Source organism: Nelumbo lutea, chromosome 3 (assembly GCF_056320005.1).
Source record: "Nelumbo lutea isolate HS-2025 chromosome 3, American lotus-T2T, whole genome shotgun sequence".
In the NCBI taxonomy this organism is placed as follows: domain Eukaryota; kingdom Viridiplantae; phylum Streptophyta; class Magnoliopsida; order Proteales; family Nelumbonaceae; genus Nelumbo; species Nelumbo lutea.
Window position 1 is genome coordinate 108833220 of NC_142686.1, and position 26883 is coordinate 108860102.

The 26883-nt window shown below is 41.1% G+C and overlaps 2 protein-coding genes across 2 annotated transcripts; one reads left to right on the plus strand and one right to left on the minus strand.

Annotated features, from left to right (window-relative positions):
- LOC148867517 (universal stress protein PHOS34-like) lies at window positions 1-6636 on the plus strand. Its single transcript, XM_088979884.1, has 4 exons — window positions 1-429; window positions 658-752; window positions 3279-3400; window positions 6192-6636. Exons 1-4 carry the CDS (start codon window positions 240-242, stop codon window positions 6280-6282), a joined length of 498 nt encoding a protein of 165 aa, XP_088836010.1. The 5' UTR covers window positions 1-239; the 3' UTR covers window positions 6283-6636.
- A 6222-nt stretch (window positions 6637-12858) lies between these two features.
- Window positions 12859-13278, minus strand: LOC148867518 (uncharacterized). The gene has a single exon (XM_088976486.1). It carries the CDS (start codon window positions 13276-13278, stop codon window positions 12859-12861), a length of 420 nt encoding a protein of 139 aa, XP_088832612.1.
- Window positions 13279-26883: the final 13605 nt, after the last annotated feature.

Genomic DNA, 26883 nt, shown 5'->3' on the forward strand with positions numbered 1-26883 from the left:
GTATTGCAAATGAAGCGGTATGCTTACGACTCTGCGCGACCAATGGAAACACCTTTCACTCTATATCTATATCGTGGCCTTTGTTGCGAATGCTGAAATTTTCAAAGAGAAAAGAGAACGAAGAAGAAGAAGAGAAAGAGATAGAACTGGTTATAATTATCAAGAAATAAAATAAAAAAGAAGTAGAACTGGTAATTGCTGTTCTTGTGGATTAATTATTAGCGACAAGCAGAGTTCTAATGGCGACTAGCGAGAACTCCGAGAAGCCAGTAATGGTAATCGCCATTGACGACAGTGAGCATAGCTTCTATGCTCTCGAGTGGACTCTCGACCATTTTTTTGCTCCTTGCATCTCGAATCCTCCTTTTAGGCTCGTCATTGTCCACGCAAGACCGTCTCCTTCTTCCGTCATCGGACTCGCCGGACCTGGTGAGATAAACACTAGAATCCGATTTGATCTCTCTGCTGCGTTTTGTTTTCCGATGTTTCTTTATTTTTTTTTCCTCTCTTGGTTTTTCTACCAATAGACATATGATTGCTTCATGTGGATCAGCCCTAGTTCCCAAACAGGCCCTTAGTAGTTGGATGGTTTAATTTAGTAGGGTCTGTGTTTTCCCTTTAATTGGCGAGCTAAAACTGGACTATAAGGAATTGCAGGGGCTGCCGAAGTTTTGCCGTTCGTGGAGGCAGATCTGAAGAAGACGTCAATCAAGGTTGCAGGGAAGGCAAAGGAAATCTGCAGCTCTAAATCGGTAACAATCTGTTAGATGACTCTACTGCTTGATTTTGAACGAAAATGGGGAAGAAATTCGAGTCTTTTTATTAATTAAATCTTCGTAATTAGTTCTAGATATGATTAATCTGCGTTCAATGCCACCTCGTGGCACTTGATCTGGTAAGTATAGTATAATCTTTTATTTGATAAAAAGAACTCAAGATTAACGCTAGCTTTTTTTTTATCTGTTCTCATGAAGTTAGTTCCATGAAGTTTGCTTAAATCTTCTGGCTTTAACCAAAAATTAATGGGACTATATACAATAAAGAGATCAGATAGCTGAATATACTCCGAAGATATTGAAGTTTAGAAATGATGGCTTCTGTTTCCTCCGTTTTTCCAGCAATCGCTGACCCAGACGGTCAGACCGTTCAGGCATTAGGTTCCTTTTTCACCCCTGAACCACTGACATATGCGATCAAACCATCGACCTGGACAATGGTTATTGGCCGTTTTTTGTTTTAGCTTTTTTTTTTTTTTTTTATTTGCTAAATCACAATGGATCATTTGTTCAGATCAGACAGTAAAACCACTCACCCGAAAATAAGTGGCCAAAATGGCTCTGGTTTCAAGTCGATTTTTAAAAGGGTAAATTGCTTAAACCTCTCCTGAGTTTAGTCATTGCAATCTCTTAAACTTTCTAAAACAGTTGCAATTAGACCCCCTCATAGAATATTCTAACAAAAAAAGGTAAAAGTGTCCAAAATATCCAAACATTTACTATTGAGGCTGGTTTCTACGGGAAAAAAACAATAAAAACTTTATTAATAATAAAACAAGAGAAATTAAAGTTACAGATGTATCTTTGAGTGATCGATATGAAGGGAAAATTTGAAAAATAAATCAATTTCAGAAAAGAGACCAAAAGGGTTTGAGGTAGTGGTTATTATGAAGAGAACTTAGAAAATAAACATTTTTGCTAAAAATAATTGCATGGGTATTTAGGACATTTTTGTGCCTCTTTTTAGAAAATTCTACTAGAGGGGGTCTACTTACAACTATATCAAAAGGTTCAAGGGAGGTGATTACAATTATCAAACTTTAGGGGAGGTTTTAGCAACAACCAAAAACTCTAGGAGAAGTTTCATCAATTTACCCAAAAAAACATTGCTCTAAACAAAGGAGTGAATATTACCACAAGATTGACAAGTTTGACGATGGGGCCGTTTGGCAAACCTTTTTGAGAAGTTCTTCTGGTAGGTCTGATAGTGAAAAGACACATTAAGCTTTTGCATGAAGACTTGAGCATACCGAATCTAGTTTGGTTGTCATGCGTCTTTCCGTGCGAGAAAGACGCGAAAAGCTCCATTTGAAGTTTCCCGAAATCAGCCCAAAATGGGCTTCTCATGTCTTTTCGACACATTGACTTTTGGTGGCTAGATTTGCTACAAACCAAACGAAAAAAGACCTTGGTGTGATCTGCTCGATTTGTAAACAGCCGAAAGACAGCATGAAAAGACACACCAAACAAGACCGATATACTTTGTAGATACAGAAAACAATGGAAGAAAGGTGGTTAATGTGCATCACAATGGAGAATATCATGGCTTCCATGTCCTCTGGTCATAGTGCAAGCTTTCCCTCTAAATAATGAACAAATTAACTGCATATTACCATGGGATATTAGTTAAATGTGATGGCTAACCAGCAGACCGTAGAACTGGAACCAATGATGAGGTTCCACGCCAATAATAAATTCATTGGCCTCACTGTAAAAGGTACAAGTCCCATGTATTTAAATACTGACGTAAAACCTTATCATCAGTTCCACATCCTACTAAACAGCCATCGCATTCAGTCAAAACTTGTTTCATTTTGTAGCAAGATTCAAAATATTGATAGCACACCCTGATGGACCAAAAGGAATGTGTGGATATTTTGAATGTTACATTTTTTAGGGTCTGTTTGGTTCATAGTCAGAATCGGAATCAAAATCCTCCGGAATTAGAATCGGAATGGTCCATTCCCATAATCTGTTTGGTTCAGATAGGAATGGGAATGAGAATTAAAATAAAAAAGAATGGGATTTCATTCCAAGGGAGGGGCCATTCCCTCAAATGGGGGAATGCCATTCCATTAGAAATTGGGAATAGGATTCCGATTCCGTCCAAACCAAACAATTGGAATCGGAATAGTATTCCGATTCCGATTCCAGACCCTATTCCTGCAAACCAAACAGACCCTTAGTTTTTTTTTCAGATTTTCAAGAGGGATTAATTTTATGTTCTTTAATTATTAAAAAAAGTCTTAAAATGCGTTAAAATAAATGTATCGTATTGAAATTTTAAAACTTATTTCATTGATTAAAAAATAATATAATCAAGGTTTTTTAGATATATAAAACAATAGAATCAATGTGATATAAATTAAAGCAAATTAATCACTTCTTTCCCTAATCGACTCACCCACACTGGTTTTCACCATTTCCTTTTATGTTATTATATTTTTTTTTCTGCCAATGTGGTTGGTTTGCCTTAATCAATGACTTCTGATTGATCTGCAGGTGAACACAACGGATGTGGAATCTGTGGAAGGTGATCCTAGGAATGTTCTCTGTGAGGCCGTAGAGAAAAACCATGCAGCCATATTGGTCATGGGTAGTCATGGTTATGGAGCTCTAAAAAGGTAAAAGATGTACACCTATGTTTGATTAAAGCCTAAAAATATAGAAATGCACTAGATATACAAGTATGCGTCTAGAAATGTCTTATACATTCAAATTACTTATATATATCCCATGGTGGTGGGATCGGAAAAATTAGGAACTGGTCATTTGATTGGTTCCATTTTACCCCAGAATCATTATTTTGGCTAAAAACCATTAATTTGGTCAGTAAACTATTGACCTGGTTGATCCAATCATTTGAACCATTTAGTAGTTTTTGGTTGGTTTTATTTTTAAATTTTTTTTTGTCAAAATAAACTGTCTGATCAATTCAAACGGTCCAAAAATCTGACCCCTGAATGGTTCATTGTTCAGTTCTATCAAAGCAAATCAGTGCTCACACCCTTCTAACAGCCCTTTATAATCTTGCATTTGAAATATCTCCCATGAAATAAATCACATAACTATGAAGATATTCCCAACACAAGGATGTAAAGGCTGTTTGAACGAACTTTGCTCTGACTGAAGCCGGACTCTTACATATCAATACAATGCTTGCTAGACAAAAAAGAACCATCTCACAATTATAAGATGCCTTTAAACAGGCTTTATTAATTAATTACAGCAATTTTTATATTGAATTAATTCTGAAATTTTACTTTAACTTATATTATAGTTAAGTCGTCGAGTATGGTCAAATCTTTATTTTATTGGGACCTTGCTGATGCATGAAGAGGGGCGGCAATTGGATGGGTTGGGTTAGGCGGATTGAGTTTTAATGACTCATTTAAATAAAATTAAATGGGTTGAATTCAATCAAATCCATCTTGATCCAATCTAATCCATCTAATTTATTAATTTTGTATTTACTATATGAAATTTGCTTAAAATTAAAAATGCAATTCACCTTTTGACAATTTAGTTAAACATGGCCTGATGATGAAAGTGTTGTCTTTCACATGAATGTTCCATGCTCAAATCCCATCACATACACATTTTTTACATGGGTAATTTAAGAGGAATTAATCTTGCTCATGCACGTTTGAACCATGTGGGTTTGGGCCGAACCGGATCAGAACAAACCACCCGATTGGGTTTGGGGTTGGTTGAACTATTTAGGACAGAATCAGACTGGACTGACCAAATCAGTTTAGATCAAATGGAATGGTAGGGTTCGGTTTAATTTGGGCCATGCACGACGAGACCATTTGGGTATGAATTGGACTAGGTTTGGGTTGCTTTGAGTTAGGCATGGTTGGACCATTTAGGTATGAAGTGGAGCGGTCCGACCCAGATCAATTCAGGCCAGACCAGCTAACTGGGATTGGGCTTGTTTGGACCATTTGGGCTTAGATTGAGTCAGGCCAACTAGAACCAATCGAACCACCATTTCAACTATGGTGAACCAAATCAAAGCTTGGGTTCATGTTAATATAGGTAAACTGTGGTGTCACGTATCAGGCTCGGATTCAAGTTAATGTGGGTAAAGTGTGTTGATCCGAACTGGAACAAGTCATATTGATTGGTTGAACCTGTCCAAACAAAATGGAGCGATCTGGCCTTTTGACTGGGTTCACGTTTATTCTTGTCGGGGTATGGTTGAACCTCTCAATTCTACTCAGCTCTAAATCGGACTAGACCAATTGCCCCACTAAACCATCTAACCATATTGGAATTAATTATGAGTGCACTGCCTTGACCCAAATTGGTTCAAACTGTCAGACCATTTGACCAAGTCCCAGTTCTCGCTAGTTCAGGTTAGGTATGGTTGCACCACAATCCGATCCAACCCAAATGAGAAACCAACTAGTCAATTCATACTTGTGTGATTAGGGGTTAATCTGTTGGGTACCCACAACCCAACCCAATCCATTTAAATTGTTCTCAAACCTATTTTTAAATTTCAACCCACTAAGTAAATTACTAAATAAGCAGTTTGGACGGGTTCAATGGGTTGGGCATGAAACTGCCACCCTTACGCATCATTATGAAATCAAATAGACTGTATATTACTAATAGAATTTACTAAAACTCCATGTCCATACTATATGATAAATGTTTTAAAAACGGATTCGAAACCTGAACTATTTTGGCCGCCAATTTTTGGGTCAGTGGTGTAATTGTTTGGTTCGAATGGATGGTCTGTTTTAACTAAAAAATTAAAATAAAAACAGTCAAAAACATTGTCTGGACCAACAAGTCGAAAGTTTGACACCTGGGTCAATGGGTTATTGGTCAAGTCAACGGTTTTTGACATAACAACGGGTTAAGGGTAAACAAAGCTGATTGCCTAAACAAGTTTTAGGATAAACAGTCCGACCATCCAAGTTAACAATGATTCGAAAACACTATACCATATAATATCAATACTTGCCTTGGTTTTTTATAAAAGTCAATAAGTTTAAACCAAAGTAGCATATGATGAGGTTAATACTTATATTTTAAGTCCTATATAAATATAAAATATTCAAACCAATAAATTCGGATTTACTCCTCACAGAGCCACCTCACACCAACCTTATTGTGCTTTTGGACATGCATTGAGATTATCTCCCGTACTTCATGTTGTTATTTATGGGAAGATCTTCCTAATGCACGGCTGTGATATACTGTGAGATTGGTGTGAAGTGCATTAAAGAACAAATCCAGTTAATCAATCATGGTCCACAATCACTCAATTTCTCACTCTGCATTAAGGGCTGGACATCACATTTCTTTTTTTTCTCTACAGAATTATTTATTTATTTATTTATATTGTTTTGAGCTAAATCCTCACATCTCTTGCAAATTCGTTCACTGGTGGTGGTGCAGGGCGGTATTAGGAAGTGTAAGTGACTACTGCGCACACCATGCAAATTGTAGCGTTATGATTGTGAAGAAGCCCAAGGCCGGCAACAACTAAACTAATTCCCCAATTTTCTCCAATAAATGGATTGGATGCAAACCAACCATCATAACTGTGTCTTTGCTGTGCAATATCCAAATCCTGTTTGTCAATTGGTTTGAATTGTGGTAAAGTCTGCTGATTGCATTCATTACCTAAGTAGCCATCCACATGGATGTGAGAGAGAAGCAACTTTTTTTCTTCTTTTTCTTAAATTTTTGGTTAAAGTAAATCATAACTGCTAAACTTTTGTAGTGGTATATAGAGAATCCCATAAAGCCTGGATTGGTTTGAACCAAAGTTCAAGATATTATGCACCTTGATACTGCAAAAAAGATGTATTGGTACTTTAAATTTCACACTTATTTTTTTTTTTCAGAGGGGCCTCCTAGGTTATTTATAATAATTATAAAAGCAAAAGTTTCTTAAAACGCCTTAAAAAAACAAAACGTGTAGATCACTAAAAATATAATATATCTAAATTTTGAACCTTTTATGCAACAAATGTTGTAAGTGAATACTGTTTTTGTCAGTGGTGGATAGCTCTCTGATTAAGAGGCGATCATGTCCAAATAAATGACTCCAGATCTTTAGACCACAAGAATTTTGTTCACGTCTATCCACAACACACTACTTCTATGATTTGGGAGCATCTTCCCATGCATAATACTATGCAGTAAGATGAGATATTCCTCATGTGTGACTACGATATTATATGGGTAGACGTGGGCAGAATTCCCAGCACCTTTGTCAACTCGTTCTCTCAAGGTTCCGTAACAGTATATATAAGTGTGTGTGTGTGTGTGTGAATATTGGATATTGTTTTCCCTTAGGCTGCTTTTAGAATCGGTGTAAATCAAGAATGATATAAAAATTTACACTGGTTCACTTTTGTCAACGTTTGGAGGGAGTGTTTAATCATGATCAACATAAAACTCCACTCCAGTTCGGTTTTGTATATATTTGGATGGAGTGGAATTTTTACGTTACGAATTAGTGTAAAACCTCATCAAATATAAAGTTTTACATTGGTTAAATACTACATCGATAAAATCGATGTAAAATTTTACACCGATCACATCATGCTTTTCAAAAGTGCAACAGCCACTTCTTCACGGCTCAGTGTAAAACGTCATCAATGTACTTTTATATCGATTCCAAACGCATTCTCACTGTACTTTTGGGGTTGGTAAATGAAACATCTTTGTCTTATTTTTTTCTTTTATTTTATTTTTTTAACTTCCCCCCCATTTTCCTGCATTTTTTTATGAAAAATAGAATATTGATAAAATCTCCCTATTGGTTTTGGTGTTTGTGACAGAGAGCTTAAGCTCTATTTCATCTTTTTGAGGAAGAAGATGATGAACAGTATTTTATTTTCAAAGACATTTTTGACATTTTCAAAAGTCCTAAATCGCATATGAAATCACATGATACATATAACTGATGGTATGTTAACGATAAATACTAGATTGGCATATTTTGAAAATTCGAATACTGAATTTTAGTATTTTAAAATTTAGGGACTACGGTGGCACTAAGCCCAAACGATTGAGGAATTTTCTCTTAAAATATTTTAATACATGGAATTAAAGATATGTTTACTTCCAAAATCACCCGCAAGATGATTTTTCTTTTGGTTTGAAGGAAATCCTTGCAATACCACCAATCCTAAAAACAAGAGAGAGATATTTTCTATCCTTTTTCTTCAAGAATCAAGGATTTACTTTCAATGACACCCACAAGATATATCTTCTCCTTTTTCTTTCAGTTTTCTTCGATAACAAAGTTATGGGAAAGATGAAACCAAACTTCGGCTATCCACATTGGACAGACAAATTTTTCCTGAAACCAATGTTGCATATGGGAATAATGTCAGACGGGACTGGGACACTTGTTAGGTCTTATTGCACAACCTACGAGAAGCAGTAGAGGAGGGTGGACGGTTTTTGTGCCCATTTGGGAGAGGGCTTTTAAGCAATGGCTTTTGGAGTTTCATGACGCGGCTCAATCAATGCAGCTTAACCAAGAAGCCCTCCCAAACAAGGTTTTAGATGTACATTTAAAAGTTGAGACTTATATGCAGCCCATCCACTCCCTTGAGCCCCCTTCTACGTGATGGATTTTGTTGACCTTCGATCAAATTTAGGTGAATTAATGCTATTCCTACTGTTTGATTATTATCTAACGCTATTTCTAATGTTTTCTACCCTTACTGTTAGCCTTTGTTAATATTTCATCAAAACCCATACACATGTGATATAAATTTTTTTAGAACCCAATTTTATCTTTCTCTCTCACATTACCGTCGCTGCAGCAGTGGACCCCTCCACCTCTAGCCTCTCTCTCTTTCCCTCTACGCCAGAATATTCCGATCTCACTCTACCCAATCTGGCATTGTTGCTGCTAAAGATGGGGCTAAGGGCAATAAGGTAAATCTGCTTCCTTAGCCAAGGCCAATGTGTCTAACCTAAGAGTAAGAGATTACATGTCAGAGGCTCCAGGTGTTATCCCAGGGGCGGATACTTCGACGGTCAAGTTAGTCAAGTGTATGAGAGGATGGACGAGGTCTGAGGTGAGAGCTCAAATGAGGTCACTCGAGAGCAAGAGTGAGCAAAATGGATTTACCTAGAGAGGGGCACCTCAATTTATACTTAACATTGCATTGGGAGTAGTTGGAGGTGGTTGGCAATGGGCATCCAGGATTGCATCCGGTCGATGCCACATGGCAACATCCTAGGCCATGCCACATGCACCTATATCATTTGCCCCCCACTCTCGAGGTTGTAATGGACGAGGTCCGATGGAGGGCTAAGAGGAGACGTTGGCTTCGGCTGAAAAGAGTGCAATGATGCCACTGGATGGTGTTGGATGGCACATCAAGTGAAGGCCTTGGCTAGGTTGAAGAGAGTGTCGTTTAGAAGCGCGAAGGCGTCAACCTCGGCTGCTAAGAGCTCCCCTCGGTCATCCAGTGGCAATTGTTTCTTAGTTGACTCCGCCTCTTAAGAGGATCATGGAGGGCCGAGGGCGCGGAGTCGGTGTCGACGTGCTCTTCACAGGTGTGAGGCATCTGCATTCATCGATCGTGCTTTTCACAGGTGTCATTGTGGATCCGTACACGGGATAGGCATCGATGTCGACTGGTCGTGACCATACACAAGAAGGGCGGTGGGTCGCTTGGGTTGGGTCGCTTCTAACCTAGGATCGACAGGCGAACCGGCGTTATTTTGCATTCCCGAGGTCGACCCCATGTGGCATGCATCGGTTCAGGCTGTCAGGTCGGCTGCTCCATGACCGTTGGATCAAAGCGATATGAGTCGTTCATTCCTCTTTAAATAGGGTCACTAGTTGAGGCAATCGCTACCATTTGCTTGCTTCTACTCAAGTCTTTCGAGACCTCGGCACCTTCTAGCCAAACCCTTAGCCTTCTTCTTCGACTCAGACTACTAAGTAAAGGACTTCTCCCATAGCCATGTTGTATTCTGACTCTGGTCCCGAATGTTATGAGCTTCCTGACCTTTCAAACACTAGCACATCCTCTTCCTCCCCGTCTAGTAGTGAGAGTTCTAGTAGTGGATCCGAGGGCTCTCCATGGAGGCCCGAAGTCCAGGTATTGAGGGAGAGAAATGCTCCTGGAGGTGCCAAGTGCGACCGGCAAAGCGATGAAATTCCCGATGAAAGTACTGGGTCTACGAGGTCAAGGGGCAACACCCCTGAGAATGACTTGGTGCAACCCAAGGTGGTAGAGTCTAAGGAAGTCAAGGACCCGAGCCCTGAAGACCTAGCCAAGGCTGAAGGCCAAGGCATCACATTGATGTGCTTTCTACGCTCTAACCTGGATAGCGAGCTCAGAAAGATGCAAGTGATGTCCCTTGGTGAGATGTACCATGTCCCCGGGGGCTATAGTTTTAGAGTCCCCAACATCAACGTTAGGCCATGGCAATCGCCCAAGGGGGAGGTGTGTGAGCACTACCTCCACTTCGGCCTTCGATTCCCATTACTCTCGTCTCCGAGCTCTTGAACTACTACAACATTTCCTTTAGTCAGTTTTCCCCCAATGTTGTTAGGACCATTATAGTTGTGTTGGTGATGGCTCACCTCCGAGGTGTCTATGTGATCGTGAACATCCTTCGGTGCATGTTCGTCCTAAGGAAGCACCCTACCGGGGAAGGTCTATTCTACTTCTAGGGTTGATGGGGTAGAGTGGTGGACAACCCATCGTATGTCTACAATTGGAAGAAGAAGTATTTCTTCATGTCCTATCTGAAGGGTTGGCCTTTTAGGACTAACTGGGGGAAACCAGATCTTGTGACCCAGAGGATACAACCTTACTATAAAGACGAGGAGGCCGACATGATGACCCGGATTTTGGTGTCGGGGATGATTCATGTCAAGCCCTTGGTGGTGGAGGAAGCCTTGGTGTGGGCTAGTCTCAGCCCTACCCATCTTGGTAGGGGAACTCCTGTTGTCGGTTGCACATGCCGTATTCCCTCATTATTTTGCTTCGCGTACTAACACGTCTTGTGGCGTTTTACAGAGATGCAGGGGAACATCAAGGATAAAATTATGCAAATGGTGAAGTCCAACAAGAGGACATCGGGAAGGGGGGCACCAAGGAAGTCGATGCCGAGGGAAGCTGCTTCTGCAATGGAACCACTTCGGCCGAAGGCTCCCGTCGAGGCCGAGAGGAGGAAGGAGCCCGTTGAGGATGAGAGGGGGAGGAAGCCTGTTGAGACTAAGAGGATGAAGGAGCCTACCTCCAAGAGACATGCAAAGCCCCTCCAGCCTCCAAGGGGAAAAAGGTTGGTGGTGAAGGAGCGCCCAGTTGACGGCTCTGCCGGGGGCTCTCGGCAATCTAGCCCATACTCATCTGACATGCCATTGATGGAAAGAAGGGTCTTCCACCCCAACTAGAGCGTACGGGAGAGCAACACCCTTTGTACCCTGGGGGTCGGTCGATCCCTAGTGATCGGGATGCTTTTGGTGGCGGACAAGCAATCACTAGACCCAAATATCCGTCTAGGGGGTCTGAGATACGTTGTTGGATTGTTTGGCTAAGGTAAGGTTCTTCTTTTCCCATACTTAGTCAGTTTTCCTTTTTGCTTTGTTTTCACTTAATTGACGGTCGTTTGTTCTCCGCAGACGTCTTTGACTTTCGTTGGCCTTTGTGATAAAGTCGAAGTCTTTCTACAATAGCTTAGGACTTCAAGGAGGACAAGGAGTAGTTGGAACGGCGGATGGCTAAGGCTGAGAAGAAAGTAGAGAAGACCGTTCACGCGACATGTGAGGAGAGCGACCACCGAAAGGATATGGAGGCCAAGGTCTCGGGCAAGAGGGAGCAGATAAGGACTCTTCGGGCATCTCTGAACGAGGTTGAGGAGAAGCTCGAGGCGGTCGAGAAGAGAGCAGAGGAGGCCTCAACCCAGGCAGTTAAAGAATGGAAGACCACCAAGGCCTATGCGATTGAGATGGTCAAGTCCGACGTCACTTCTTACTTGGAGGGCATCAAAGATACCAAGGCCCAGGTGTTGGCTCTATTACCTGACTTCGACGTCATCCAGCTAGGAGTTCAACTCGATCCGGTGGCTGAAGGGACGAGGTCTACCGATATTGTGCAGCCCTCCGAGGTTCAAGTTGGCGACGAGTGGAAGTTGAAACTTAAAGAGCTTTGAAGTCTCCTTTGGTCTATCCTCCCCGTACAGCTCTGAAGTCTCCTTGCTTCTTTTTTGTGTACTTGTTTTTGTAAGAGAATCGACCCTCCCCCATTTGAGGCTAATTTATTTCTAAAGCTCAAAATGATACATCAGTGAATGAATGTATAGATTTTTTGTCCAACTTGTGTCCTTTTCTTCTTTTCTCTTTATGCTTTCTTTTTGTTGTGCTAGGGGTCGATGCCCCCTCCAAGAGGTCACAAGTAGAAAAAAAAAAAATTGTTGCTCCTTACTTATCTATTCGCTTAGGAAATTAAGTTAAGGGGGTTAGGCCAAAGCCGAGCTTCGTCGTTGAGGTCTCAAGGCCCCTTTCCTTAGCGAGAAGGAAATGGAGGTGTATGCCTTAGCTCTCCTGTCTTGCTCTCCATCCCTATCAAGGTGGTTAGGTCGAGGTCGAGCTTTGCACCAAGGGCTCGAGGCTCCTTTCCTTAGCGAGAAGGAAAGGGAGGTGAATGTCTTACTTTCCAAGCCTAACTTTTCTTAGGGACTTAGTGTATGGACCCATGTGTAGTCAAAGGCTCTGCAAATGGTGCCTAGTCGAGGTCACGGGGTGCCTTAAAGAAGTAACTTGTCTGTTCTAGTGTATTTGTTCATTAAGTAGTGGGCCAATGTTGCAGGCCAATACCCTGGCCGAGGTCCCCGAGGTTCTTTGCCTTAGCAAAAAGGGGAGTAGGTGTATGACTCCCCGACAGTCGTGTGCCTTGGCCGTTGTCCAGTCTGAGCATATAACCTTGGTAAAGGTTGTGTACTATAGCTAGTTGTGTAGCCGAGGGGTCCTAGTAGTTGGATGGAGTAGAAACGTTTACAATAAAGTTTGAGTCAAAGTGGGAGGAACTTTGCACTTTTCATCGATAAGCTTTTCGTACAAGAAATTATATCATTACTAGTAGTATATCCAGAGGTTTTCGGAGTTCCAAGTATGAGGTACCAATCTTTCGCACAAGTACTCTAGCTGAAAGGTGTCAGGGTCGACCACCTGCCTAGTTCTATAGGGCCCTTCCCAATTGGGGCTGAGCTTTCCAACGCCAAGCTCGGGCACCATGACCTTCCCAAGGACGAGGTCATCTTCTCTAAAGTGTCGCTCTTTCATTTGAGAGTTGTAGTAACGGGCGACTCTTTGCTGATAGGCTGCAACTTTGAGTTGAGCCTGCTCTCGGACACCTTCCAACAAATCTAGATTATTTCCCAATTCTTCATCACTCTCACCCTCATTGTACGCCTCTGTCCAAAGCATCAGTAGGTCGATCTTTGTTGGGAAGATAGCTTTAGTCCTATAAGTTAAATTGAACAAGATCTCACCCATGGCTGATCGAGTTGTCCTCCGGTAGGCCCATAGGACGTCGTATAGCTTATCGGCCTAAAGCCCCTTGGCTCTACCCAATCTTGTCTTCAGTTCTTCCAGGATAGTTCTATTGGTGACCTCGGCTAGGTCGTTGGTTTGGGGTAGCCTACCGAGGTGTACTACTGCTTGATGTCGGGGCTCGCGCACCACTCTGTACCTGGCGTTGTTGAATTGCTTGTCTTTGTCAGTGATGAGCATGTGGAGGATGTCAAAGTGGCAGATGATGTTTTTCTATAAGAAGTTTTGGATCATCTTGGTCGTGATGGTCACCAAGGGCTTAGCTTCAACCCACTTGGTGAAGTAGTCTATTGTGACGACGAGGTATTTCCTGTTCCTGCTGACTTGAGGGAAGGCTCCGAGGAGATCCATTACTCACATGGCAAAGGGCCACGGATTGTTGAGGACCAAAAGAATTGTGGATGGCCAATGGGAGATGTTGGAGTGTCTCTAGCACTAGTCACACTTCTGCACTAGCTCAGTTGCATTCTTCTGTATAGTCAACCAAAAGTATCCTTGCCTTAGTGATTTTTGTACTAAGGCTCTGCCTCCAAGGTGGTTGTCGCAGATGCCTTCATGGATCTCTCGGAGCACGTATTCACCCTCTTCTTGACGGAGGCATCAGAGTTCGAACAGGGTGAGACCTCCTGTAAAGTTTTCCTTCGAGCACAACGTAGTGGGCTGCCTAATGTAGGACTCTCCTCGCTACATTTTTGTTAGAGGGGAGTTGCTTATGCTGCAAATAGGTGAGGATGGGGTCCATCCAATAGGAATCGGCTTGTATTGGAAGCACCTGTATCTCTTCAATGTTGGGGTGTGCTAACTTCTCAACATGCATAGTGTGGTTGAGGGATGGACCCGGGGTACTTGCTAGCTTCGATATATCTCTACTAACGGTCAACTTGTTGATGTGTTTACAAAACCTCTTTCCTCCATCCGATGTGATTTCCTATGGTCCAAGCTTCATGTGCTTCTAACCCAGTTTCGCTTGAGGGGGCATATTAAGGAAAGCTATGGGTTGACTAGTATGAAAGAAGAAGGATCTAAAGGTGGTAACTCTACAAGAGTGGAAGTTTACAATGGAAGTTCTCTTCCAAGTTTGGAAATAGCTGAAATAGTAAATAAATTAATTAAGAAACTTTGTACATAGGCAATTGCCTATTCTTTTCTTTTCTTCCCTTTTTTATTTTATTATTTTTCTATATATTGTACCCAAGTATCTCTAGTCAACAAGTGTAGAAATACAATTTCTTTTGCATTGTTTTCTTCTCTTCTTGATCTTTAATTGTCTTTTACCAACAGTTCCTTATGAATTACACTGAGATGGGGTATCCTACCAACAAAACAAGTTCCAACACTCTACCAACTTGATCTAACACCATACATCTCACTATGAAACTGAGTTTGGCTTCGGTCGGTGCAATGCTCGTTTTTGAACAGTCTCTATAGTCTTGCATTGGCAATATCTCCCTACTTGTGTATTTTATTTTATGGGGAGATATTTCCAATGCAAGATTGCAAAAGGTTATTCGAACGAGTGCGAGCACAAGCTTGTACTGATCAAAGCTGGATTCTATGAAACTATGACTCACCATAAAAATAGGACCCACCATGTATAAGATAATACTATGTCAAATGATGTTGATAGGGTGTTGGAAATTGTTTTATTGACAGGTGATCTTGACTCTCATACACTCAACTGTCTCTATATGCTATAAATTGCCATTTGACGCTCATCCCATATTTTCAGACTCACCACTGAAATTTGGGATTGGGTGCCCTCCTACCAGTAGCAACGGGATCTTTTTAATTAACCTACCAGCTGCCCTTTGGCTCTCTTACCATCCATTGTTCAATTCAACAAAGTAGGTGACACTGACAGAGGTGATCAGGTGTTAATCAAGAAACATACAAAGTTGACAACTAATAAAGTTGTCTTTGCTCAAGGAGTGATTATCATTAGTGAAATTGATAGATCCAACGGCCAAGGAACCTTAAACGTGGCGGAATATTAACATGTCTCCTTGTTTCCCCTCACTATCCTCTATCAATTGTACGATTTTCTGTATTTAAAAAATACATGCTACGTGGCCAAATTAAGCCTAAAGAACCTTAATTCATTCAAGTAATATGATTATGATGGATGACCAAAATCAATTATATACTTTACCAATGTCAAAATTAAGATGTCATGTCACTCATTAATATGAAGTGGAAAATTTTAAGTGGTCTCCCAATAATTCAACCATCAGTTTCGACTACATTGTCTAGAAATAAACCATTAACCCATGCATTCATCATCCGACTACCAAACACGAATGCTTTCTTTCTTGTAATAAATTTCAAATCTATTCAAGAGGCCATTTTTCAGCAGAGGTGATATGGCTGTCACTTTGCATTAAACTTATTTTGGTGTTGTACGTGGAGCTAATTCGACCATGAATTATTTCAACAATATATGAAAAGTAAGTTGATAGTTTTTCTTCTTCCAATTGTACGTTGCATAAGTTTCCTGTATATACATTTGATGTAAAGACGTGAAAGAACACATTCTGTAACATCCAAAGAAAACAAATAATACTTTTGCTTAGTCGAAATACTAATTGTGTGTTATGTCCCATCTTTTTTTTTCATTTTGAGCTTGCTACAGATGTAGGCACCCTTACCTTTACTCTCTTGATTTCTTAAATCCTAATCCCTAACCTTAAGACCTTATTCATTTATCGAGAAGCTAGTTACTCAGTTAAATGCATTTATTTGGGAAAGTGTTTTGCAGTGATGCATTAATCCATGTTCTTTTTTTATTAAATTTATCTAGGTAAATTAGGCCTCTCAACTTTCTCATGTTCTTTTGCCTCACCCACTTTTCCGGGTAAGTGGTTAATTTTTGGGCAAATTTCTTAAAGTACTCTTGTGGTTTAGCTAATTGACTAACTATACCCCTGTTGTTTACATATTATTTTAAATTATCCTAAAGTTTTCTGACAATTGACTAATCCTTCTTAGTCATTAATGTGCGACAACGGATATATGAAAAAGACCATTTTACCCTGAAGTTTTCTTAAAGCACTCTTATGGTTTAGCTAATTGACTAACTCTACCCCTATTGTTTACATATTGTCTTAAATTACCCTAAAGTTTTCTAACAATTGACTAATCCTTCTTAGTCATTTATGTGCACCAACGGAGATATGAAAAAGACTATTTTACCCTCCACTGTAGATCTCTCCCTCTCCCTCTCCTTCTCTTTTCTAGAACAATAGATCGGGCAACAGTAAGACTCCTGTAGTTACGGCCGGAATTGTAGCTCTCTTAGATCTCTCCCTCTCCCTCTCGTTCTCTTCTCCGGAACCTCCAGAACTGCCATAACTGCAAAGGTCAAATGATATAGGAGAATCACAGTTACGGCCTTTCTCCCTCTTCCCTCTCCCTCTCATTCTCTTCTCTGGAACCGCCAGAACTACAGAGGTCGGATGCTATAGGGGAATCACAGTTATGGCCTTTCCCCCTCTTCCCTCACCCTCTCGTTCTCTTCTTTGGAACTACAGAGGTCTAACCTTTGTCAGAACTATAGATTTTCAAGATGAAAAAACGGTGGTGCAAAGACCACCGACGAAACTGTAGTAACAATCGCCACTCAAATTTATTCCTCTCTTGGTTTTAGTCAAAACTCACACCTAGATGATTGTCTATATTGTCTGCCTCTCCACTGATTTGTAAGACTCCTCCAGTTCAACTTTCACTTTCTCCTTGAAGACATGGGCTTCTGTGGTTTCCTTCCAATCAATGCGAGAATTGGCAAATGTTTCCGTCTCGATTGGGAATTAAGGTGTGGTAAGAGAAAAGGTGAAAGGAAAATCCTAAAAAGGATCCCAAATGTTTAGAGAGAAGGGATCAAAAACGTTGCTTCGTCGGCCATTGAAGATGCTTGGGATGATTGACATCTTTGCTCTTGGGTTTTCATTTGAAATGGATAAAGAAGTAAGAGAGAACTAAAACGCTTGCTAGCTACATGCAGAAGCCTTTGAGATTAAGAATGCGGGAATAATGAGGAAGAAAGCCCCCACACGAAACTGAGATGGAAACTCGAAGATGGAGACGAAGAGGTTTTAGGGATGGTATTTTAGGAACTGAGGGGAAGGGATATTTTTAGGAATGGATGTAGAAAGGGTATATTAGGAATTTTTGAAAAATATATTAGTTTTGTGATGTCACATGTAAAACAAAGTTAACGGATGCTAACAGTAAGGGTAGAGCTAGTCAAATATCAAAAATAGTGGGGGTAGCATTAGACAATAGTCAAACTGTAAGGGTATACTTAGTCAATTGGCTAAACCATAAGGATAGTTTAAGAAATTTACCCTTAATTTTTCTATCTTTTTTCATTTTTACCCTTAGGCCCAAGTACATGTTTTTTGGACTATATTATTTTAATGGGCATTTTTAGCATATTGTATTTTAAACATTTACTCACCAATCGAGAAAGTTAACTTTCCAGAGTAAGTGATACCTAGGGAAAACATATTTATCATGGGGATCCCGCCTAAATCTTCAAAAAGAGCGTGGAAGAATCTTTCCCCCCTACTAGTATCCGCAACGAACAAGGCCTAAATCTTAAATGCTAAAATCTAAACTCTAGACCCCAATTCCCTAAGGGTTAATCTTAAATCTTCAATTCTAAAATCCTAAAATCCTAATTCTAAACCCTAACCTTAAATCTTGTAGGATAATACCTTAAAATATAAATTCTAAACCCTAAGCCCCTAAATCCTAATGCTAAATCTTAAACCCTAAACTCTAAACTCTCTAAACCCTTAAATCTTAAACAATTAACCCCTAAAACCTAAAATTAGTGTATAAAATGGCCATGGTAGGACACATGTCCTCTCTAATGTGTATGTGTGTATGTGTGTTGTGTGTCTATTTATTTGTATATATAAAATTTCATATTTTCTTATTTTTTGGGTATTGTCATTTAGCAACAGTTCCTTAGGTTGTGTTTGGTTGCTGTGCAAATTTATTTGCACTAGTACAAATGCATGGAAGTGCAAATGTAAAAAATGCAAATTCTTGTTTAATTTTGTTTTGGATTTTACTTTATTCTGCTTCATGTCTTAATTTATTTCATTTATACTGCAATCAAACAAAATAAGCTAAAATTTGAAACAGAAATAGGTCAGAATTTTCACTCAAATCATTTGCACTGCTATAGTTTTGTATCAGTGCAAATTTATTTGCATTGCAACCAAACACAGGCTTATGTCTTACACTTTACAGCCCAATGGCTAATTCATTCATCAATCTCGGTAAGAAGAATCAAGGGAAAATCTATGATGCAAAAAAGATATAATATCGAAAGAGTTTTGATCAATAAAAACCCACCCATGAATTTTGACAATAAACACTTAATTGGTTACCACGTTTATGATTCTAATTAACTAATCAAAAGGTTTTTCAAATAGATTATTAGGGACACACTTTGAATAGCTGTAGCAAGAAGGGACACACTTTATCTTTTATATATATATATAGACTTTCTCTCCATTTAGCAAATGGAATCTACTCGTGCGAGTAGATTCCAACGTGAGAGCACCCCAATAATTATTGTAATAATAATTACTGTTATAGAAATAATAGTAATTACTGTTATAATAATTACTGATTATTAAGTAATTTAATAAATATATAATTAGTGATTGTAATTAATAATTATTGTTATTATAAATATTGTTAATAACTAGATATTTACTTTAAAATTATAAATACTGCTAATTAATTACTAATATTACAGTAATTTAATAAATATATAATTAGTGATTATAATTAACAATTACTATTATTATAAATATTGTTAATAAATAGATATTTACTTTAAATTAAAATTATAAATATTGTTATTAATAAATACTGTTAATAAATTTAGTAATTATTGTTATAATTAGTGATTATTACAGTAATTTAATAAACATATAATTAGTGATTATAATTATTAATTACTGTTATTATAAATATTGTTAATAAATAGATATTTACTTTAATTTTACTTTAAATTAAAATTATAAATATTATTATTAATAAATAATGTTAATAAATTTATTAATTATTGTTATATTAAAAATAATTAAAAATTTTATTAAAAGTATTGTTATTGATTATTTAATAAAATATTATAATTACTATTACTGATAAATACTGTTAATTTAATTTAATTTTGGTAATTATTAATTTAATGAATATTGTTAATAAATCCTATGCATAAATTTAACATTTACTGTTTTGTTAAAAATAACTAAATAATATTATTAAAACTATCATTAGTGGTTATTTTATTAAATAGTATAATTACTTACTATTATTGATAAATGTTGTTAGTAACGTTCTAACAACCAACGGTTCGACCATCCAGTTCGAACGGATGGCCCATTTTGACAACAAAAGTTACAAGCAAAAAATTATGAAACCATTCCGGCCACCGATTTTTGGGTTGACGGTTCGATCATCCGGTTCAAACAGACAGTCCGTTATGACAACAAAAATTATAGGCAAAAATTTGAGTTTGTGAGGTCCATTAAATAGTTTCATATGTGTTATGTCATTCGAGCATGTGACTCATACAACCCGAAAACGAAACCGTTCTGGACACTGGTTTTTTTGGTCGACAATTCGAACAGACAGGCTGTTCTGACAACAAAAAATTACAGAACCATTCTAGCCACCGGTTTTCGGGTCGACGGTTCGAACGAACGATCTACTCTGACAACAAAAATTATAGGCAAAAAATTATGTGTGAGGTTCATTAAGCGGTATCATACGTTTTATGTCATTCGAGCATGTGACTCATACGACCCGAAAATGGAACCGTTTTGGCCATCGGTTTTTGGGTTGATGGTTCGACCATCCAATTCGAACGAACAGCCCATTCTGACAACAAAAATTAAAAAAAATGGTCAAAAACCATTGAATGGATTAACGAGTTAACGGTTCGACCACTCGGGTCAATGGGCCGTTGACTGATTCAACAATTTTTTGCCAGGGATCGGGATTGGGGTAAAACGGAACTGGTTTCTTGGACGGTACCCAATTAAAAAAAAAAAATGGAAAACCCGTTCTAACAAAAAATTACAGGCAAAAAGTTTAGTGTCTGAGGTCCATTAAGCAGTACCATACGTGTTATGTCATTCGAGCGTGTGACTCATACAACCTGAAGACAGAATCGTTCTGGCCACCGGTTTTTAGATCAACAGTTCGACTATTCAGTTCAAACGGATGGCTTGTTCTGACAACAAAAATTTTAAAAATTAAAAAAAAATGACCAAAAACCATTGAACAGGTTAACAGTTCGACCACATGCGTCAATGGGTCGTTGACCAATTCAACGATTTTTGCATAGGGACCGAGATTAGGATAAAACGGAACCGGTTGCTTGACTGGTTCCCAATGAAAAATAAATAAATAAACGGTCAAAAACCATTGAACATGTCAATGGTTCGACTGCTTGAATCAATAAATCGTTGACCAATTCAATGGTTTTTAGCCAAAACCAAGTCAACGGGTCGACAGTTCCATTCCAGCCCCTACAAAGTAGAGTCCCTCCGCTAGTTCTCCTTTAAAAATAGAAGGGATAAGTAAACTGCAAATCTGCACTCGACCTCAGAAATCTAAAATTGCAGCCCTTTACTAATAGCCCCTCTAAGGCATCAATATACGGGCAGGATTCAAGAAGACGCGGTTTGAATCCTTGGAGGATTTAAGAAGACGTGGTTTGAGCTTTGAAGATTGAAGAGGCGTTGGATGTTGGAAGTTTGAAGTGGTGGATAACCAAAGCAAGCAAGGAAAGGATCCCTCATCCCTGGTCTGATTCTACTTGAGAAATACTAAAAGTCGGAAACCTAAAAGAAAAACTACCAAGAGTCTGGGATTGGAGTCTCAGAAGACTTCGTCAAACGTGAAGTAGTCTTCCTACTACACACACTTACAACACTCTTTGCCTTCTTCTTGACCCTGCGGTAAGTAACTAGTGTGTTTGTGTGCTAGTTAAATGATTGACCCAGGCAACAACTTACGAAGTTAGTGACCCACCCAGGCACTGGTCTGGCCGGTCTGGCGCGACCTGCATGCGGACTGTGTGCGGCCTAGCGCGACCTGCGTGCGGCCTGCGCGACCTGCGTGCGGCCTGTGTGACCTGCGCGCGACCTGCACGTGGCCTGCGTGACCTGCGTGCAGTCTGTGCGACCTGCGTGCGGCCTGGCGCAGCCTGCCGCGTGGCCTGCGCGACCTGGCCTAGACACCAACCCACCAACTGACACAAGCGCCAACCTGACAACCTGGCCCAGACACCGACCTACCGACTGACACAGGCGGCGACCTAACAACCTGGCCCAGACACCGACCCGTCGACTGACACGGGCGCCAACCTGACAACCTGGCCCAGACACCGACCCACCGACTGACGCAGGCACCGCCCTGACAACCTGGCCCAGGTGCCAACCTGGCCGCCTGACACAAACGCTAGCCTGACGACCTCGAGGAGTTCACCACCGTACCCCGGTTCCGACGGGATGTGACGAGTCTTACCGTTTGGAGGCTTTTCACCCACCTAACCCGCGAGGACTCCGGTATATAAAGACCTCACCCCCCAAGCGGGGGGAGGAGGGAAAAAATGGAGGTAATCCCTGCTCTCTAGCTCTCTCGTTTCTCCAATATCATCTTCAAAGCTCTCTACAATCAGAGTGCTAACTTAAGCGTCGAAGAGCCCCCGCTAGGAAAATACCCCCATGTCCTCTGATTCTGTTCTCGCAGGTCCCTCAGCTCCCACCGCTTACAAAGAGGAGGAAAAGATGGAGTTCTCGCAGGTCCCTCAGCTCCCACTGCCTACAAAGGAAAGAAGACCACCTCATGCAGAGGGCAGTCGGGTTGCGCTGCACCAGGGAGCTCCACCATTCTCTAAGTCATAGGTTGCCTAGTAGGGAATTCGCCACCAGGCAGTTTGCCACCAGGGAGCTCACCACAAGGCAGTTCTCCACCAGGCAGTTCGCCACCAAGTAGCTCATCACCAAGGCACGTCACCACTGGGTCAAATAACGAGGTACTTAGCCAAAAAATTTATACATCACAAAAAATGGTACGTGACCAGAAACGGTTACATCAATTGGCACTATCTATGGGAACACGCTACAAAAAGCTCTGTTCTCATCCTACAAAAGCTAAGTTCTCATCTTACCAAAGCTAAGTCCTCACTTTTTAGAAATTGAAGCTATCACTTTATAGTTTAATTTTTTATGAACTCAAAGACTACGCAGGGAGCTAACAGGCTAAGCAGCTCTACCAATATTACTTTCAATTCAGATAATACCTCATCAGTCCTCTCCGCAAGGTCCCCCCTACAAAGATGAGCTCTTCGTGGCTTCCGCGGGAGTTGGCAGCCAACAGACTACATAGGTGCCCTTACCAATCGAGCCTTCCAAAGCTCCCATGTGAGCTGGCGACCTAAAGTTAGTAGTGTTGCCCCCGAAGGTCGAGCTCCTAGTAGCTTCTTGTAGGAGTGGGTGACCGGCATTACGAAGCTGATGCAGCACAATCATAGCTCAACACCTCACAGGCAAAGCCTATGGGCCACATTACTGCTTAAGACCCGGTCACCTCTCCAGCACGGGCAAAGTCAAAAAAGAGTAGACTACGAGTCACTCCCAAAGCCTACGGGCCACATTACTGCTTAAGACCCGATCGCCTCTCCAGCACGGGCAAAAGTTAAAGAAGAGTAGACTACGAGTCACTCCCAAAGCCTACGGGCCACATTACTGCTTAAGACCTGGTCGCCTCTTCGGCACGGGCAAAAGTCAAAGAAGAGTAGACTACGAGTCACTCCCAAAGCCTACAGGCCACATTACTGCTTAAGACCCGGTCGCCTCTCCTGCACGGGCAAAAGTCAAAGAAGAGTAGACTATGAGTCACTCCCAAAGCCTATGGGCTACACTATTGCTAAATATCCAGTCGCTTTCTCAGCAGGAGCAAAATCAGCAAAATTGAACTATAAGTTGCCCCCAAAGCCTAAGGGCTACACTATTGAATTGGCAGAGACCTCCTCACCTTACTGGCAGCTCGCTACATACAGGCGGCTCCCAAAGCCTAACGAATGGGATCAACACTTACTAGCTCATCAACTTACGGGCCAAAAGAAGAAATCTACTCCCTTTGCTGAGTTACTCTCAGCTCGGGAGTGGGGGGCAAGTGATGAGGGCAGATTTGGCCCTCCAGTGAAAGTGCGACACGTGGCACCTCGTGACAACTAGGCAAACACCCAGGCAACAACTTACGAAGTTGGTGTACCACCTGGGCACCAGTCTAGCCGGCATGGCGCAACTTGGCGCGACCTGCACGCGGCCTGCGCGCGGCCTGGCACGACCTAGCGCGACCTGCGCGTGGCCTGGCGCAACCTGTGCGCGGCCTGCGCGACTTGTGTGTGGCCTGGCGCGCGGCCTGCGTGACCTAGCCTAGACACCAACCCGCCGATTGACACAAGCGCCGACCTAACAACCTGGCCCAGACACCGACCTGCCAACTGACACAGGCGCCGACCTGACAACCTAGCCCAGACACCGACCCACCGACTGACACGTGCGCCGACTTGACAACCTGGCCCAGACACCGATCCACCGACTAACACAGGCGCCGCCCTAACAACCTGGAACAGGCGCCGACCTAACAACCTGGCCGCCTGACACAAACGCTAGCCTGACGACCTCAAGGAGTTCACCACCATACCCCAGTTCCGACGGGATGTGACGAGTCTTACCGTTTGGAGGCTTTTCACCCACCTAACCTACGAGGACTCCGATATATAAAGACCTCACCCCCCAAACGGGGAGAGGATGGAAAAAATGGAGGTAATCCCTACTCTCTAGCTCTCTCGTTTCTCCAATATCATCTTCAAAGCTCTCTACAATCAGAGTGCTAAATTAAGTGTCGGAGAGCCCCCACCGGAAAAATACCCCCGGGTCCTCTGATTCAGTTCTTGCAGGTCCCTCAGCTCCCACCGCCTACAAAGAGGAGGAAAAGATGGAGTTCTCGTAGGTCCCTCAGCTCCCACTGCCTACAAAGGAAAGAAGACCACCTCATGCAGAGGGCAGTCGGGTTGTGATGCACCAGGGAGCTCCACCATTCTCTAAGTCACAGGCCGCCTAGTAGGGAGCTCACCACTAGGTAGCTCTCCACCAGGAAGTTCGCCACTGGGCAGTTCATCACCAAGTAGCTCATCACCAAGGCACGTTACCACCGGATTAAATAACGAGATACTTAACCAAAAAATTTATACATCATAAAAAATAGTACGTGATGAAAAACAGTTACATCAATAAGGTACACACTATAAATCGTCAATTGGCAGTCGTCCACTCGTCCCATATTTTCTGAGTCACCTTTAATGAACTTGATGAAATATGAGTACCCTTCTATGACTAGCAACAGGATTTTATGATTAACCTACCAGCTGCTGCCTTTGGTTCGGCTCCCCATGCTTTTCAATAATTCAACGAATTAATTGTTTGTCTTTGCTTTTGCTCATCCGGAGTGATTATCAATTTATCATTTATGAAATTGATAGATCCAACAGTCAAGATAAGTTTTATACGTGGCAGAACACTGGGGTCTCAACAAGTCTCCAGGCTTTCCCCTTTCAATCCAACCTCTATCAATTGTACGTACCAAATAAGAAAACAAACTAGGTGGCCAAATTGAGCCCACTTGAAATGAATATGAACTTGGCAAGCTCTGCCATGGCTTTACGTATGTTGACCCAGTTAATTAATAATAACAACAAATGAATGATTTCATTTTCTTTGTTAGTTTTGATTAAAAAAATATATATCAGGGTGGGTGGTGTGAAATGAGTCAAACGATGGACAGTTTTTCTTTTTTGTTAAATTAAGAAACAGAACGCTAGACAAATATGGGGTAGCCCTTCCCTATGAAATATAGCTCAACAACCAGCCCAAATCACAACATGACTAAATTTGCAAGAAAATCAGGAACACAATTCACTTCACTTCCATGTAACTATGATGAGAATATGTGACATTTAGACAACTCTTCTCTCAGATGACGTGTAGCAATTTTCAATTATCATTGTACTGGTCATACTAGCATGGTTTTCGAACCATCGTTGACTCAAACGATAGGACCATTTGGCCCAAAAATCCATTAACCCGAACATTTAAATTGTTAATATGTTCGACCCAGATAATGGTTTTGACTGATTTGTTTTTTAAATTGAAACGAGCAATTCATTTGAATTGAACAGTAAAACCATTGACCTAAAAACCGGTGGCTAAAATAGTTTTTGTTTCCAATTGGATTTTAAAACATTACTTTCAAGCTCCTTATCACTAATTTGGAATCCCTTTGAATATGATATTTAAAGTTTGATCACTCTAATAAAAGCACCTTTTAAGTACTTTTTTCTTTGTCAAGTTGAACTGAGAAAGATTCAATAGACAGTGAGAGACAGGTCAGATTTAAATGGAACTAAGTAATGGAGAATTAAATACATGTCAAAACCATAGAAACCTCTTGTGCTTTATAGCAGGTCTTGGCTAGTAGTGTAGGTCAAACTCTAATAATTCAAAGGCCCACTTGGTTAGCTGACCTAAGGGCTCAGGCTTGGAGAGTACAAACATAAGGGATTGGATGGTCCACACCGTGATGTTGTGAGCTTGAAAATAGGGCCTGATTTTCTTGGCCGAGACCACCAATGCAAAGGCTAAATTCTCCCCTTTGGTGTACCAGGTCTCAGCATCGCAGAAGATCTTACTGATGTAATAGATTGGTCACTGCATGCCTTCGTCCTCTTACACCAGAACAAAATTGATGGCCTTGTCCCCAACCAAGAGGTATGGGATCAATGTTTCTCCTAGAAGGTGCCGTGTGAGCAGAGGGGGTGAGGCGAGGTAGGTCTTCAGCTCATCAAAGGTCTTTTGGCACTCTTCTGTCCACTGGAAGTCCTTCAACTTCTTGATGGCTTGAAAGAAGGGTATGCAGCAGTCGATCGACTTCAACATGAATCGATTGAAGGCAACCACTCAGCCGATAAGCCTTCGTGTTTCTTTGATGAACCAAGGTGGTGCCATGTCAAGTATGGCCTAAATCTTCTCTAGGTTGGCCTCTATACCCCACTGAGAGAGGATGAAGCCCTAATAACTTGTGTGAGGTGACACCAAAAACACACTTTCTAGGATTGATCTTCATGTTGTACTTCCCCAGCACCGCGAAAGTCTTGTCGAGGTCCGAGGTGTGCTAGTCAGCTTTTAGGCTCTTCACCACCATGTCATCCACATATGTTTTGACGTTTCTTCCCATCTGATCCTTGAAGAGTTTGTTCACCAACCGCTAGTAGGTTGCTCCAGCATTCTTCAGGTCGAAGGGCATGACCTTGTAGCAATAGGTGCCATGCTCAGTGATGAGCGAGGTCTTCTCCTCGTCCTCGGCCTGCATTTCAATCTGGTTGTATCTGGAGAAGGCATCCATGAAGCTCAATACCTTATACCCTTTGGTGGCATCGAGGAGGTGGTCGATCAC

Excerpts from the sequence above, each read along its gene's own strand:
- LOC148867517 (XM_088979884.1), top strand. The coding sequence starts at position 240 with ATGGCGACTAGCGAGAACTCCGAGAAGCCAGTAATGGTAATCGCCATT. Across the intron at positions 753-3,278 it reads AAATCTGCAGCTCTAAATCG|GTGAACACAACGGATGTGGA; the intron begins GTAACAATCTGT and ends ATTGATCTGCAG. Across the intron at positions 3,401-6,191 it reads GGTTATGGAGCTCTAAAAAG|GGCGGTATTAGGAAGTGTAA; the intron begins GTAAAAGATGTA and ends GTGGTGGTGCAG.
- LOC148867518 (XM_088976486.1), bottom strand. The coding sequence starts at position 13,278 with ATGGGTGAGATCTTGTTCAATTTAACTTATAGGACTAAAGCTATCTTC.